Source organism: Aotus nancymaae, unplaced genomic scaffold, assembly GCF_030222135.1.
Source record: "Aotus nancymaae isolate 86718 unplaced genomic scaffold, 86718_ANA_hifiasm-v0.15.2.pri h1tg000032l_0, whole genome shotgun sequence".
Classification (NCBI taxonomy): Eukaryota; Metazoa; Chordata; class Mammalia; order Primates; family Aotidae; genus Aotus; species Aotus nancymaae.
Genome location: NW_026988445.1, coordinates 28,227,051 through 28,244,936, shown reverse-complemented (window position 1 = coordinate 28,244,936; position 17,886 = coordinate 28,227,051). Strand labels below are relative to the sequence as shown.

At 40.0% G+C, this 17,886-nt stretch overlaps 1 protein-coding gene across 7 annotated transcripts in view; it reads right to left on the bottom strand.

The window, feature by feature from the left end:
- Positions 1-11,863: 11,863 nt before the first annotated feature.
- The window catches only part of ZBTB18 (zinc finger and BTB domain containing 18), an 8,928-nt gene continuing 2,905 nt past the window's right edge, over positions 11,864-17,886 (bottom strand). For 4 of the 7 annotated variants that reach the window (XM_021666913.2, XM_064383668.1, XM_012443741.3 and 1 more), the window contains exon 2: positions 11,864-15,536. In XM_021666913.2, coding sequence (XP_021522588.1) covers positions 13,954-15,522 — 1,569 coding nt within the window. In that variant the 5' untranslated portion in view covers positions 15,523-15,536 and the 3' untranslated portion in view covers positions 11,864-13,953. The other 3 variants (XM_064383669.1, XM_012443743.3, XM_012443742.3) reach the window with 3 other exon arrangements.

The following is a 17,886-nucleotide window of genomic DNA, read 5'->3' as shown; positions in this document are numbered from 1 at the left end:
TACAAGCTAGAAATATTAAAAAAATGACTAGGTCGGTGGTGTGGCCGTCCATGGTGGATGGTGGCGTTTTTATGATTGTCACTAGGAATTAGATTTTCTCTCATTATAAAGTCCGTTTGCCATTGTAATATGTTCTCTTTTGATGATCTAGGGAAGTCAAATGATCTCTGATCTTTAGGCCTATCAGCAATCCCCCTGGACATTTCATATCCCATGAGCCACACCCACAATCCATGGTCTTCGGTGTGCCACTTCCTGTTGAAGCTGCCTGTCTACCAGAATTAGCCTTTTCATAGGCAAAGGCCCTGTTGGGGAAGGTGACAGGGAGCTGTCCAACCAAGGCTCTGTGAAGGAGCTGAACAAACAGAAAGCCAGTCTGCAAGACTCATAGGAATGATTCCTTGGGGGTCATTCTCTCTAATCAACAACAACAGCAAAAGCAAAGGTGATATTGCCTCATCATCTTTCTTAAAGGTAGATGTTTAACATTTTTGTTTTTATTTATTGATTTATTTTTGAGACAGAGTCTTGCTCTGTCACCCAGGCTGGAGTGCAGTGACGTGATCTAGGCTCGCTGCAACCTCCACCTCCCAGGTTCAAGTTATTCTCCTGCCTCAGCCTCCTGAGTAGCTGGGATTACATGCGCCAGCCACCACACCCAGCTAATTTCTGTATTTTTAGTAGAGACAGGGTTTCACCATGTTGTTCAGAATGGTCTTGATCACTTGACCTCGTGATCTGCCTGCCTTGGCCTCTCAAAGTGCTGGGATTACAGGCGTGTGTTTTAACATTTTTTAAAAACCATGGAACTGGGCTGGGTTTGGTGGCTTGTGCCCGTGATCCTGGCACAGTGGGAGAACAAGGAAGGCAGATCAATTGAACCCAGGAATTTGAGACCAGCCTGGGCAACATGGCAAAACCCTGTTTCTACAAAAAAAAAAAAGCCAGGCAGCACACGCCTGTTGTCCCAGCTACTCAAGAGGCTGAGATGGGAGGATCCCTTGGGCGCGGGAGGTCGGGTCTGCAGTGGGCTATGATTGCACCACTGAGCTTCCGCCTAGGTGATGGAGAAAGACCCTATTTGAAAACGAAACAACACAACCCAACAGAGCATGGAACTAGATAAAGCTCCTGCCTCATATGTACTCAGGATCTTTCAGGTTTCTCCTATTAATAAATACAAATAACCCCAAAGCCACTGGACTTGACCAAAGACAAGGAAGCGTGTGGCTAGCACATAGCCAGCATGCGTTGGCATGACTGTAGTCAGATATCAAAACCCAAAGGCTGGTGGAAACGCTTACAGCCCGGTCCGTGCCCTCCCTTATCAGAGTGAGTGTGCCTTTGATCCCAGTGAGCCTCAGAAGCCCCAGAAGTATATTAGTCATCATTTCTACCCTAATTAGAAACGATTTCTTTGTTCCCAGCCCAAGTTCAATCAGCATTTCAGTTAAACAGGTTAAAAAAAATATTTAAAGTTGGAAGAAGCTCCGAGTCATTTGGCCCAAAAGGTTTATTTGAAAGATAAAGAGATGAAGTCACTTGTTCAAGACTGCACAGCCAGTTAGCAGAGGACTTGAGGGCAGAATTCACGTCACTCTTCACTCCTAGTTCCAGGCTCTTAGAAACAAGCACCTTTCAGAACGTGCTCCGGGCCTCATCCCGCACCTCACTGCTCCTGGGCAGCCCTGCCTGTGTCCAGGCAGTAGATGTCTAAGAAATCAGGGGCACTGGCTTTTCTGCATTCTCCAGGGATAAAGTTCCAAGGCGCTGGGGGCCGGTGCAGCAGGTTTTCAAAGGCCTGCAGCAGGAGTTCTGCTCGCAGGGATGCTGTCCAGATGTCCTCGTGTCCCCTCTGCACATGAAAGCCTCACACTGCTACCGTCCCCTCCAGTCCCTCCTGCCTCCTGCAGCAACAGTGCTGCCCGAGGCTTCCCCCAGCCCCGGGGCACACATTCAAAACACCTAGGAATGCCGCGGAGAACTCCCGCCTGAAAGGACAGGCCGCCCCTGCAGGGCGCTGAGATGGATGCAGGGACCTGGCCTTTTCCTCCCGTCAGCGAGTTGCCCCCCCACCCTGGTCATTTGCTGTGGCAGGGCAGAAGAAAACAGTGAAATCACAGGGCACACGGAAGTCAAAGCAACACATAACCCACACTCGGAGGAGAGTTCCCAACTGCTAAGCAGCTTGAATGGGAAAGTGAGAAAAGCATGGGGTTTTCACATAGCAGGTGGAGTTCCACGCAAACCACGAGCACCTTGCTAATCACCAGCGATGGCACCTTTGTTCAATTTCAAGGAGTGCAGTTTCAGGGGCAGTTTTCCCTCTTGGAAAAGAGGCGGTCAAAACAACACAAATTCGTTTTAAGCTTAGGATGTGAAACAAACTGATGTCATGACTCCTTGGTGTTCCAGGTGAGGGATAGCAGTGCCACCTTTAGGATCCCTGGCCTGAAGTCAGGACTCACCTGATAGAATGATGGCTTGTCAGCAAATCCCACCTCCCACTTGCATTTCCAGACACAAGTCTGGTTCCTCTAGATCCACAGACACACACATAAAGAAAGAGTTATATCCTTCTCCTTGCCCTGATCTCCCATTGAACAATGCCTGGGATATGTGGGTTTGGGAGCGTCTATTAGGAAGAACGTGTGGAAGATTTCTCGACCCCTATTATATTACTTTCTGGGTACAAGGCATGTGTCAGTTGCTACCTGAGCAGAGGTGGCAGCTCCATATAGGCTGGCTACGAGAAGAAAACTGTTCTCACTCAGATTCTATAAATTACCCGCATTCTCACTTTAATATCAAGTATGATATATATTAGAGTGCATGGTTTTGGCTAGAATCAATCTGGAAGACTGTCAAACAAAACACAAAATGGGAAAATAAATCCAAAGTAAAATTGATGACATGATTTTACTCCCATTACATTCCACTTAACAAATGCATATGTTTTACAATATCTTTAATAATAATTATTAAACATAGTAAAATACTTCCAAACTTGGCTCATTGCATAATTGTACTTCGAGTGAAAAAAAATTATCTGAAGTCTTGTCAATATGCCACTTCCTCCTCCCCCAGCTTTTAACAGAAGCAGCCTCCAGTGGAATAATCCAAGCTGTGTTCAAGAAGTTGGCAAGTAGGTCCAATTAAATGTGGTTTTACTGTATTCTGGCGTTTGCATATCTAGTTTGCCAAGAAGTAATCTTTCACAAAAAAAAAAAGAAAGAAAAAGAAAAAGAAAAAAATCTGTACTGGCCCAGACACAGCCTGGATGGCGCAATGCTTCACATAACTTTACCCCATGACTAAGATAATCTTTTTTTCTTAAATAGCTGTGGAAAACGTATCATACATCCATCATATTCCTATATGAATCACAAAGCACCATCCTTTATGGAGCTTCTTACATTTATGCATGACAAACTGAAATTCATCTTACTAGCTCTGTTTATTTTAATTATTAAACTCAAAAGGGGTTAGCTTTTAGCCACCAGAGCTTGATGTATTTATTCAGGTGTACTCCAGTCGGATTATCTGAACGAGGCTATAAATGATCCTATTGACTATTAAATACCGACCTGTCAAAGCTGCAGTCATACACATTCACAACCCTGGCTATCTGAAACTCAGAGAATAAAATGCTTCTCTAAGCTTTGCGAATGCAATCCAGGCAGTTCTCTGCTGCTGTTTTACACACCCCTGATCCCTTATGGAGGAGCTGACTCGCGTAGCCCCTTCCAGCTCACCGAGGCTCTACATGAACGATCAGCAGTATCCAAAGTCCAGATGGAAAGCTGTCAACAAAGAGACTCCTTCCACTCTGCCTACTGCATGATTCATCCCTGGCTTGAAGACAGGCCCGGAGATGGCCCCACCACCTCGACTCCCATAGGTGAGCCAGGAGAGAAGCACAGGTGCCCACTCCCCACGTCAGCAGGGAGGAATCAGGTCAGAGAGTGCTGGAAAACACACAACCTGGCCTTTGTTACACACCATCATGAGCTCATTAAAAACACATGCAGAAATGGTTAAACAAAATTCTCCAAACCTTTTACAAAATTGCCAGTCTATTAGAAGGACTGAGCTCACAGCAAACTCTCCCTTCCAATGTGTGCAATGGAGCAGCTAATGTCCTTTGGACTCTTGTCTATGGCATCAAGCAGAGGGAAGTTTGGGGGGGGTTGTTTGTTTTTGATTCTCGTTGTTGTTTTTTAACTTTTTTTTAGAGACCAAACTATGAAATATATCAACCAAAAGAATTAGTTCACCGAACATGAACTATTATAGTCATTGCCTTAAAAACTTATAAAAATTACAAAATAAAAAGGGAGATGTGGGTCATTGTAGCGAGCAGAGAGAGAGGGAAAAAAAAAGATGACTGTGGCTTGAATACTTTTGAGAAGTGGCATTGCATCAGAGAGCAAAGTGGACACGCTGAATGGGGGTTCCGAAGCCATCCAATGCTTGGCCCTGTTGCGTGAAAAAGTTGGGTCCTAAGTTTGATCCCTGCAATATCTACTCAAAGTTTTCTCGTAAGCATCACTGCACACAGCAGCATTGCTTCCCTTTGCACTGTGGCCGTTCAGTAGGTGCATCTTCCTCCAGATGGATTTTTTCGCTGTGATGCGGTATAACCATAGATTTGCTCTGCACCACAACGTGGGCTGCATCAGCACATCAAATAGCACAGAGCTGAAGCGAGGCCTGAGGTTGAGTTGCTCCGAGCTCTGCCCTGGCATGTGTCACCTTCTCCTGGTGAGACTGGAGTAAATCATTTAAATCTCCGGGTAAATCATTTTAATATGTGCGCCTCTCCGGGGAGCTGTGCCTGTTCGTTACTATATATATTAATCATACTTTTTAAAATACTTAAGATACAAGAGTAAACATGAACCAAAGCTCTCAGTCTTGATTTCCTCAGTCTTAAGAGGAAAAATATCTGTATCCAACTTAGGCTTTGGGCTAGTTAATCAGATAGAGATTTGAAAGGGCTTTGAGAGATTTGGGATTTGAGGAAAGAACCAGAAATACAATGTCAGTTACACGAGATGTGCATACCTAAACACGTACATGCCTACAAAGCCCACCTGAGGATGTGGCATCTTTCTCATTACTATGGTATTTTCATTTTCACATTTCATGTAGAAACTGCTTTCCTGCTTAAAACTGAAATAAATTTGAAACTGTTAGTGCTTGGTGAATTTAAATCATAAAAACCCACATTGGAAAAAGTCCACGTCGGTAGGAAGGCTTTGGAATAAGGAAAAATTTCATCTGAGTGCAAAAAAAAAATTATTGTAACAGTGAGGTCACCTCAGATTTGCACAGCATCTTTTCTCTGAGAGCTTGATGCGTTTGCATATTCACTTTCATGGTATTCTAAAGAAAACGGTGACACAGGTATTACGACGCTGGTCTAATGGAGAAATGAGGGTATGAGGGTGGGTTTCCTCAGGTGTTACACGGATAGATCCTCCCCAACTTTCTCTTGAGCCTTCTTTCCAGTAGACGATGCTGAGAGGGGGTGAGAAACATTCCAAGAAACCAAGGCCAATGTTCAGATTAAGTGGGAAAATATTCAATTCTCGCATTTCAGCAGCAAACAAGTTTTGAGGATCGCGTCTGGCTGTTGCCCTCGTTCCATGTTTCGTCTTCCCTCCCACGCGTCCAGCAGCAGCCCTGACAGCCCTTGCAGTGACTAGCCTGCAAGGAGCAGTGCCTCGTTGTGGTTGAACAAATAACATGTTTTGGAAACCCAAGCAACCCTTTTGTAGTTGCAAGCAGAGAGGGAGGGCGGGTGGGTCAGGAGGAGCCTGACGGGGTTTTAGCTCTTAGTGAGCCCGAGGGAGATGGGCCAAAAGATGCTTTCTTTTGACACCCTCAGACAACGTTCTGCTGTATGTATTTTTTAAATAGTTGATAGGGTCAAGTCAGGAAAAGAAATAGTGCCATTCCAGTCTTAGATTCCATTGGTAAACAGATCGCAGACAATGGTACGTGTAATCATGGTAAATAGATATTTGCATAATGCAAATTGTATCACTTAGGCATAACCAGAATGTTGATTTCAGATTCAGACTTGATCAAAGATGTGCCCAGAGCAAAGAATTCAGCCTTTGTATGCCTCTAAACACGGCAAAATCTCATCTCTAAAATGATAGATGGCAAAGGTTTGGGGAAGGCAGGAAATATTTGTAAAGGGCACTGAACCCCTTCACCTCCCCGTGCCTGCTCCTCCACTTTTAGGATGAATGAGCCGGAAGTCACTTTTGCCCCTTACAGCTCTAAGTTTTTGTGATTTTCTATCTGTCTCTATGGAAAAACATGTGATGCAGCTGTCTGTAAGGGGAGACGATCAGACAGACACCGTAGGTCTTCAGATCATGGAAAACAACTGGGCCATTCTGGCCACTGGATTTTTATAATTTGAGTAACAGAATTAGTTATTTCAAAAGCAACCAGGCCAGAATGCAAATTTTAAAATTCGGGATACAGATGTAAGCTTGGAGTTGTTTTTGGTTATAAGGCTTAAACGTTCTGTTCTGTTAGGAGAGAGAAAAAAGCATATATGTACTGCTAAATAAACATAACAATCGGAGGATTGATTGCCTTAGTCTTTGAGGGTGTTACTTGACTGACTTTTAAACAGAAACACTCCAATTACTTAAAATCCTTCCATGCTGGTCAAGCCTACAAACCACCTGTCATATTCTGACTAAAATATTATTTTTACTGCAAGATAAGCACCTTTACAAAGCAAACTGAATAAATGATGACAAACTCTCCCTCCCTCCCCCTTTTGCACAGAAGTGATTCTAGTACTGCTTTGAGACATCCCTCAAGTAAAATAACATATAAATAGAATGTGAGAAATCACCACATTTTCTAGACTTCACACTTACTATGAAAAGCAAAACTTCATTGTGACCCAACATAGTCCCCAATTTATTTTTTTCTTTTAACCTAAGGATTTCATCCAATTCCATGGCGTTTATTGTCATGAACCCCCGGAAAATGCCTCAGCTCCTTCATCCGCATGCTCAACCCTCCCTCCGTGGAAATATGCAGTTTGCTGATACCCAGTGGTAAATAGGGCCCATTTCAAATACAGTGTTCATTTTAAATTTGTTTCGATTTTTCCCGAGTGGTAGAAAGTCAGACCCAAAAACAAACTTGGCTTGAAAATTCACTTGTGCAATGGTGTCAAAATCACTGGATGCATAAAATGTACCCTCCTATGGTAAATAAAAGGACATTGAGAAACATAGAGAACCAGCTATAAAGTATGAATTTTAGTTTGCATCTCAACAAAAAGCAGAACCTAAAGGAATAGTCCATCTGCCAGACTTCAGTTTCTTTCGGTTTATGCAGTTGCAAAATCTCGGAGATTTTGAAGAGGTCTTAAAAAAATTTTATGCTAAGGGCTCGTGGATAATGACTATGCTTTGAATATAAACCTGTGCCATTTCTCCCCCGTCACATGCTTCAGCATGAGACCTTTCTCAAGGACAGGTAGTTATAAAAATAACTTTTATAAATTAGATTTTCTTCAGGTATGGTTCTATGCTCAAATTTTTTCTACTTCATAAAGGTTTTAAGTGACATTCAGAAACCATTATAAATTAGAAAAAAATGGATTTTTTTACACTAATTGCAAATCCGTGGCACTAACGTCTATGGTAACTATGGATCACAATGACCACTTTTCTTAAATGTCTCAATTATTGTCCTATTGTGCTTTTCCAAAAATTGTCCAAATAGACATCCTTAAGAAGCATTGCTGTCTAGTAAACAGGTAATTGTCATTTCAGTATTAGCAAACAGCTCATTTACATGAGATAGTTACAAAGACATGGTCCACAGAAAAGGTATGTGTCTATTTTGAGGCTGTTTTCAAAAACAAATTTTAAGAGAGTCAGATGAAAAATCTAAATGCTCTTACTTCAATCAAAGATCATTTCAGAGCATTAGACATACAAAAAAGGGTCGTTAATAACCCTCTCAAAGGTAAACTGCATGAAATATGACTTTTAAAATAAAATGAATGTCTCCTGTTTTACAGTTTTAAGTGATATATATTTCTAAATCATACATGATAAAGATATATCCTTTCAAGCTGCTACATATCAAAAGTTAGCTCTGGTTTGGCATAGCATCCGTAAATAAGGTTATGCTGTTCTTTCAAGTTCATACCATTGTATATGCATTCTGTATTGAAACAAGTTTAATCTGTCCTATAAATGTTTACCAATATTCAAATACATTTTCCACACTCCACTTCAATTAACTACAAATATACCCTTTACAAATGTGAATATTTGGGGCAATATGACTTTTAAAAATTCCTATGTAGTCATATTAACAATACATATTGACATTTAATAAAAGCTACTTGATTTAATGATTAACTACAGAGATTATAACAAACTGTAAAAAGTCATTTCCGTGAATGGACTCTCTGTGGGTATCACACGGCCTCTCAAAGCCACTCTAAATATCCTCACTGAAACTGTTACTGACTAATGTGCTACATTTTAAAGCCAAATTGGGTTTTCACTCCTTTCCTGCCAAACTAACTAGAGAGAATGCCTCCTATAGCAAATTGCAAGCTTAACTGCAAACCCATTTCCAAAGATTAGAAAAGGAGATACCTTATTTGGCCAGAAGTGCCCCAAAATGCAAGAAAAATTTTGGTTTTGAAAGAATTTTTTTTTTTTTTGTAAACTACCTACAGCTAAAGAAAAGTACCATGATCACATAAACCTAGGAATTATGATGCACAGTAAATTAGTGAATGTTAGAATCAAATCAGGAGAGTTACCTGGATAATTCATCCCTCTCAAAAAAAAATGCTGATTTATTTAAGTACTTGAATATTTTTAGACAAATATTATCCTATGAGCCTGAATTACCTGGATGATTAATTCAGCAATTTATTTAGTGTAAGCAGATACATTATACTTAGACTTAAAAAGAAGCCCACTTTTCATGCCACTGTTTCATATCTATGACCTCATCCTTTCTTATTAGTGTTTTAAATTTGGAGTTTAGCTTCTTTCATGAGAAATTACACGTTAGCTTTTTTCCACAAGAAATTTCAAAAGTTAATTAGTAAAGATTTTTTAAGGACTTGGTTTGCAAAAATACTGAAAGTCTAACTTCTAAAGTGTCTCTGAAAATGAATATTTCTAAAAGCCTCCCGTGTCATCAAGATCTGATGCTTCAGCTATCCTTTCAGAATATTAAGGAAACAGCAAGGGTGGAGGTCCTAGAAACATAAAATATTCCTTTTTGTGGAAGTAAACCTACTGGAAGTCAGAAGATAGATGGTTCTACATTTTAGACCAAGGGATCATATACAAAGATATTTTGCCGTGTTTTTGTAGGCAAAGGTGGAAAAATTTTAACATAAGGGACAAAATCCTGTCAGGGGAAGAAACTTGGACTACAGCCAAAATGAAACTCCTAAAAGCTATTTGCTTTTAAAAAATGAAACTATTGCTTTATTTTTAAAGATGGTATCTTTAGCATTTTAATGTCGAGTCATTTCAGTGAAAAGGACAGAGCTTTTCTTTGCTGCATTTCAAATTCACACTCAACTCACTGTACCTTCTCAGCAAATCCAAGCATTGCAACAAACAATTATAACAAAAATTTAGGTCAGTATCTACAAATTAAAATCTAAAATTATCTTGGTTTCCTAGTCAGAGCATGTGAAACTTTCCCTCGTTAGAGTGGAAATCAAAGAATGCTTTAAGCATTACAGAAATAAAATAGTCATGCCATGCAGGAAATTTTGAGGTCTTAAGACTATTAAAAAAAAATTATAATCTGTACAATGGGATTTCTTGAGTCAAGCTTTTATGTAGTCCGTGCATGCTTCATAAGTAACACTTGGAAGTTGGAGATTTTTTAAGTAGTGCCACTTCTTGGTAAAACAACAAAAAGGATTTTTTGATGGTAGTTTAAATGATTTACTTGGAAAATGAATATTTTGGCCATTTTAATGTTCGCTGTTCTAAAATGTTAATATAGTGTTCCCCTTTTTCCAATCTTTCAATAACCTGTTTGTAGATAATCATAACGAGTCTGTTAAAGAAAAACTCTCTTTGATTCACCTATTAACCTGATAACATAATTAACCAGAAAGGAAATCTGAAACTAGTATCCTTAACATTTTGTAACTCTTGGATATTCTCTAGGGTACACCTAACACACAGTGCTAGAGCCACATCGATGCAGGGCATAATGGGTTATCTTAAGGAAAGAGAAGTTTTCAAAAGTAAATAAAACTACATTATTTAAAATATACTTATGGATCAGCCAGATGTCAAAGGAGGAATCAATTTTAATGGTTTCCGACATGATTACATGACAAATTAATTTCCTTTTTTAAATGTGGCAAATAAATTATTCCTTCATTTCACTTATCAAATGTGGCAGTTTGTGTAATTAATATTCTGTTCCAGTTTTGCAAAGAATGTTTCAAGAAGTTATTTCTTCCAAATCATGTCAAAATATTATTTTTATAAGCATATCAAGATTGTTGAGATAATGTTCCTCACTTAAAATTAGATGTTCGTAAAACTAAATTGTCAAGTAAACGCTCAACATCTTTAGGAGCTTTGAGATACTTTGACCAGTTACTATAGGAACTGAAAATAGAAAGTGCCCCTCCCTCCCTTTTTTATAAGCTTGGAACCACCCAAGACATCATTCTCTGGGGGTCGAATGTACATTCCTCTTTCACAAGAAACAATGTTTCACAGGTTAAAACCAAGGGTGAGTTGCATACTTTAAAAATTCTGTTAGAAAAAAAAAAAAAAAAAGGAGGGGGGTGAAATTAGGATTCCAAATTCTGTTATTATATACTTCATGACAAAATCCCTGTGGATTCCTATCCAAAGTCACCAGGTAGTTCGCAAATGGTACATTTTCAAACTTCCGACCTTATACCCCACTTCTGTAGAGGTTAAAAATGTTGACCTTACTATAGGCCATCTTTTGACAGTAACAACATAAAATTTCATAGTCATATCTATATTTAAGGTTGGAAGTTAGAGACAACCTGACTTACAAAACCTCTCCGTGCCCGCTACTTGACTGCTTGCACTTAGGGTTGTGACAGTTCCTCTACAATGTCATCCACGTGTGTGAGCGTTCTGTCAATTCACTACCCAGCTCAACCAGCAGTTTCTCACCCTGACGTGTACCCAACTAGAGAAGCATCAAGTTGAGACAATCACAAAAAAATCGGGAATAGAGTTCTTTTAATGGTCCATGTACTTAATTACATGTTTACATTAAAACTCGAGAATTAAAACCTGGGAACTTTCGAGCTCTCCCAGCAATAAAAAGGATGTATGTAGCTAATCGTGAACAATGGCATGCCTGCTAATTCAATTGCCTAGAATTCCAGTCATTAGCCAACCAGTCTTCCAGATTAAAACATCCGGTCTCCTTCAATTTTCCACTTAAACCAGAACACAGGAGAATAGATTTGACCAATCAACCGAGGATAAAATTGCACATGAAAAGTGACTTACAGTGTATGGATTAGCAGTTGTACAGTGTACTTTAAAAAACCTGTGCTGCCATGTAGTTTCATGATTCGTAAGTTTCTAGGGAATTACCTCAACCTTCTTGATCTCGATTGTGAAAATGGGCCACATTTTTAAAATGGGCATTTAGTATCTTAAGTGACTAGAATGTTTACACATTTCCCATTTGAGTGATTTAAGGCATTCTAATAATCTCATAAACTCTGAACAGAATAGATATTAAAGATGCCATGTATGATACATATTTAGAATCTATATACTATATAATCACAATAAAAAATACACACAACAAATTCTCAGTTCATATAATTTATTGCAGTTAGCACACAGTTTAAAAATTCACCAACACACCAATAGTACAAAACTAAACAGCATTATAAGTTATTCCCCCCGCAGGAAAATAAAACATACTATGATTGTCAAAGCTAGATGTCAGTCTAAGTTTTAGAACAAAGGAAGAATGTGAAACTAAGAAAAGGAAAAAGCAATCACTCACAATGACCACAAAAAGAAAATCCAAAAGAAAGTCCGTTTTCTCACAGACATTGATTGTCTTCTCTAAATTAATAAAAATTATTTTAACATAAACTGTATTTTAAAAAAACTAGAAACTCTTCAAGTAACTAAAGATAATGCTCCAAGGCCATTTTCACAGCTTTTTTTGTTTGTTTGTTTGCTTTAAATGCCATTACAGCCAAATTAACACACATTTAACCAAATATTTCCAAAACAGTCCAGCAACACACAATGGAGTTTTCCATTCAGTATCTTAAGCACAAAAATAGGCTATGTTTACAGTAGTTAAGGCGATCAAATTTTAAACAAAAGCAATTAAAAAAAAAAAAGGGAAAAACAGCAAACGTTTTCCATGCTACTCCCATAGACCTTATTTGTAAGTGCAAGACAGGAAAACAAACACTGTGCAAAATGCTTTTGCCCTGCGTGCTGGTCATTAAAACCACACGTCAGGCTGCAGCCTCTGCTGCCGCAATACACATAGTCTACTAACCCCCTCCCCATGTCAATCAAGGCAGTCCAGTCCTTTCAGCCTGGGGCTTTTTTCAGTCCATGGAATCTTTTCATGAGTTGGGGGTGGAGGGTGGGGGGGGGGTGGGGAGTGAGGGTGGGGAGGTAAGGAAGAAGGGGAGAAAAAGAAAAGGGGAGCAAACAACAAAAAAGAGAGAGAATGACCTATTGTCAATTTGTGCAGTAGTTATTCTAAAAATGCTCAACTGGGTAAATGTGTACACCTAAACTCTGAGCTGGCATGGGTTTTGTGCAATTAGAAGTTTGTTATAAATGCACACTGCACATGCAAATCTTTAAGCCGTTTGTAAACATTTATATTTTCCTTGTTATGTAGCGAAGTTATCAATTTGCAGCTTAAGTTTTTATTCAGCTTAACAGTTTCAACTTAAAGACAGTGGGAAAGTCAATTTAAATTATATAAAATAAAAATAAAAACAGTGCATTTACGTTCTTCATAACACCAGTTTTTTTCCAAATGGTGCTATTTTTCTAAGGAAATTAAATAATTTTAAACTCACTCGTTAAAGTTATACAATGCAAACAAAGACAAAAAATATATTGAAACTCATGCATTTCTGTAGCGTTAATATTTACTTTTCAAGACTCAGCTAAGAGCATCAACACAACCTGTCAAGTTCTTTGACCCCCCCAGCCCATGTAATCAATTACAGTATACAATAACAGTAATTCACATTTTTAAACACACAGTTCAACACTGCTGAAGCTGCAATATCCTTTTTCATCCCAAGCAAACCTTCACAAGACAGTGTCCCAGTGATCCCAGTGTACTTTCAGCATTTTGCTCACTGGGAACCATCAGAAAACCAGAAGTTGCCACAGAAAGTTTTAAGTCAACTGCTTGTTTAAAAATAGATAATCCAGCATTTCAGAAATTTTCCATTTGGGTCTAAAAGCATTCAGGTTTCCAACAGCCAGAAAAGATTCATGCAATTTGAGACATATAAAGAGGCTAATAAAACTGGAGGGAATTTCTACTTAAAAAAAAGAAATAATTATGGGGGGGAAAAAAAGAGCTCAAAAGACAATGCAGTGTTGACAAAATTAAGCCATATGAAAGCATTTTGTGACAGGACGATTTGTTTAAAAGGGTCTTATTGGCTTACTTCCCCTACCCCCTCAAAGGAAAAACACCTCTCTATTCTGACTTGCTCTAAAGTTTCTTTTATCAGAATGCTAAATTAGTGAGATTCTCATGCTATTCTAAAGTGCAAAACAAGTTAATATCCCAACTTTTTAGTTCCAGGAAACAAGACTGCTTTTAGACCGTACCACAACTATATAGAGATCTATTTATATATATGTATATATATATATTATTTATATATATATAAAATTATTTCCAAAGTTCTTGAGAGCTATCTTCTAAGGTCCAGTCTCTGACAGTAGGCAAGCTCAGTGCTTCGCTTTTGACCGACAAGGAGTTTACCAACTCACAGTGGAACTTGCGAATGTGTCTGTACAGGTCTCCGGACTGCGTGAACCTGCGCTCACACCACTTGCAGGCGTGCGGCTTCTCGCGGGTGTGCACCACGGCGTGGCGGCTCAGGTTGTGCGAGTACTGGAAGCTCTTGCCGCACTGGGTGCACGTGTAGGGCTTCTCCCCCGAGTGAGTCCTCTCGTGGCGCTTGAGGGTGTACATGCAAGAGAAAGTCTTCCCACACAGCGAGCACGTGGGCACGTTGACATCGGCCGCCGGCTTGCTGCGGATGCCGTCCTGCTCGCGGAAGTGCGTGCTCAGGTGTATCTGCAGGATGTGGGGGCTGGGGAAGACCTTGTTGCACAGGGGGCACATGAAGATCTGGCCCGCGGGGCTCAGGATGTTGGAGACGTAGGGGAGCAGGCTGCTCTCCATGCCCCCCTCCACCTGGACGCGCTCGCTCTCCGGGGTCATCATCTCATCATCGCTGGCTTTGTCCTCCCGGTCCAGCTCCCTCAAGACCGAGTCCTCCCTCAGAGGAGCCAGATGGGCCGGCTCATACTGTACCCTGTTATTAGTGCTCACACTTTCTTTCACAGTGCTATGTTCCATGTCATAGTCATTAGTGCCAACATCACTCTCATCACAGGAAGCCTCTTTCTCCACCTTCACCTGCACCAGGTTGCTTCTCAGCACGTCCTGTGAAGAGAAATAAGAGCTGTTCAGATTTTCAACTCCTGAAAGGCTGGACTTGACAGACAGGTCCAGCACACAGTCAACATCTGCCGAATCCCTCACGGAGGTGACAGACCTCTGGGACAAAGACTCTGTTGAGCTGCAGGGGCTGGCTACTGTTTTTCCAGCTGCTGTGGCGTGTGGCTCTGCCTCTCCGGCAGCCTGGGGGATGCCTGCTGAGTCTGAGGGCAATCGCATCCACATGCTCCCAGGCTCGGCCGCCAAGTCCCTTTTGCTGGGCAGGATGTTCAATTTTTCATCTTCTCCTTCATCTTCATCGCTGGGCAGATCGCCTGCCATGTGGCTGCTGCCATCGGAGAGACTCTCGACTTTGTCTGAACAACTTGAAGCATCTTCCTCCTTTTTGGTGCTGTCGGCCTCCGTGGTAGCTTTCTCTTTCAGCTTTTTTTTGCAGACTTTGACAATGTCATACATGTGGAGATAACTGGCAGCTGCCAGCACGTCTTCAATGGGCAAGTCTTTGAACTGGAGTTTCCCTTCATACATGAATTCAAGCAGGAGAGCGAAAGCGGGGGCTGTAACAATGTCGCTGTTCAGATGAACAATGTCTCTTTTGTCCAGCTGGTCCTTGTAAAAGAGGTGGAAATACATGCTGCATGAAGCCAGTACAGCTCGGTGCGCTCGGAACTGGGCATCTCCCACCAGAACAGTGCAGTCACAAAGAAAACCCTGGTGTCTCTGCTCGCTCAGACACTGCAGCAAATGTCTACTATGGTCTGGAAACTCCATACTGTCTTCATAACCTGGGAAGAGAGGAATTTCTCGTTAGAGCCTGGTCAGGAACAACTTTTCAGTGCTCTAGTCCCCATATAAAAAAATTAATTCTGCTTTGGCCGCCGTGGTACATGTCCCTGAATTTTAATCAGGCTTATGACCCAAGCACCACCAAATCACACGCACAAGACCTAAAAGCAAGAAGGAAAATGTACACTTTCCGAACTTCCTCACCCCTGCCAAACAGTTTCCGACACATCTCCATCTTCCTTGAACTTTCAGTCAAGTTTCAAAAGCCTTCCTTCAACTACAACTTCTCACTAAGAATAAGAATTTAGATCTCTTTCAGAAGAAATTTGATTAACTCTACTTATCAAATTATGTCCTACAAACCCTACAAAATAGCTTTAATTTCAAAGGGAACAACTCATATAACAAACAAAGAAATGTCCCAGACATATCCTGGAAGACACAAGAAAACTTGTCCGACCATCCTTTTTCTTTTATTACTTTTGCTACTTGACTGTACTTAGAAAGGACAGTTTAAACACACACACACACACAATTTGGCTGAATCAAGAAAAAAAATGGAAATCGCATAATTAGTCCAGAAATTAGCAAACAACTTACTTTTAAAGTCAGTGTTACAACAAAAGCCCTGTGTATAAAAACAGATGTTAATGCCTTCAGATTTGCAGGTATAGCACACATGTAGATCAGAAGGAACTGCACCAACAGATGGAAAAGATCATCTTTACTATGAACAAATCCAAAGATTTTGAAAAACGAACTGAGAAAAAAAGTTGTATTTCTTTGTAGAAACTGTACTTTTAGAATATTAGGAACCAGAAGGGCTTCATTTAACTCAGAAAATTCTCCTCTAAACTTTGATCCATTGCAAGGCAAAATGAGTTTCATATAAAAATTAATTCAAACTTTTAAAAATAAAGGCATACAACGTTTAAATAAAACTCAAAAGCTTTACAGGTTCAACTTTTTTTTTAAACCTTTTTAGAAAAAGAGAAACTATTTTTTTCCCCTGGTTCTGCCTTACCTCAGTCAACAGAAAATACTTTGTTTCAATATAATTTGATATATTGGTGTTTTCCCACTAGCTTCTATTCTTGCAAATACTCATCACTGCCCTCCTTTTCTGATGAGGAAAAGTGAAATGGAGGGAGGGGAAACGCAAAGATGTACAAAGGGTCAGAATTCAACTGTGGTGGGTAAACTCCTCAAAAATAAAGACGACCCGACTTCCCCTTCCCTGTGACCAGAGGCAAGGCTCCACACCATCCATCTCAGCAAGTGCATTTTGGGAAGAGATACACTTAACTGAATATTCAGAAATTACTTCCCTTCTTCCTCCTCTTCTACACTTTGCGCAAGATAGACTAAAAGTTTATCCTAACCCCAAACACATTCTGCAAGATGCCACTGCTAGAATAAACTAAGATTTACAATACAATCACTTTAAGTGCCCCACAGCTAACATCAATCCTAATCCTTGAGAGGGCTAAAAATAAAGATTGGAGGGCAGCTCACAAGGTAGCCGTGATCAAATTAGGAGGCTGAGAGGACAGAGAGGGACGAAGAAGGAAGCTTATAAACATCTGATCCAGCTGACTGTGGCCATATGGCAGCTGCTGCCCAGATAAAGAGATTAAGAATAGAGGAGTGCGATTACAGCTGTCTGGCCAATTCAGGCAGCTCAAATCTACAAGTTCTAAATTAGTCGCTAACACAAAAACTCCTGCAAATAATTATTGTTATGCTGAAATAAAAGATCTCTTAAATATATATTTGAAAGAGAAATGAGGAAACCAGTCAAACTATTCTCCTGGGGACAAAAGTCTTTTTTTTCTTCTTCTTCTTCTTAAAAAACCTTCAGTTTCAAAAGCACTACAGCTGTATGTTTCAGTAGTGCTGCTGAATGTTTTGAAGAATAAAGTTTCACAGTGGAATTAATTACACAACAATCTAGCTTCTTAACTAGAATAATCTTCTCATATAAGTTTGAATGCTGGATTCCAGACAGTTCACTATTTCCCCACCACCACCCCAATCAAATCTAAATAGCAGTGAACAAAAAGGCATTTTAATCCAACGTGATTTCCAAAAGCAATATTTCAAAGCCTTTCTTAGCATTTCCAAACTGGAAATATTTCTGTGTATTAAAGTTATTTATTCGCTCAAGTAAAAGGGATAAAAAATTAAAACTCAACAAGCTCAAGACTCTCAACTCCAGTAAGATGTTCATTTAATACTCAATTTCATATATTATTCCTAAACTGGGTTAGAAAAGTAATGTGATTTTTTAAATTAAATAAACAAAACACCAAAACAGAAATATGCTCCATCTAATCTCTTGCTACTCCT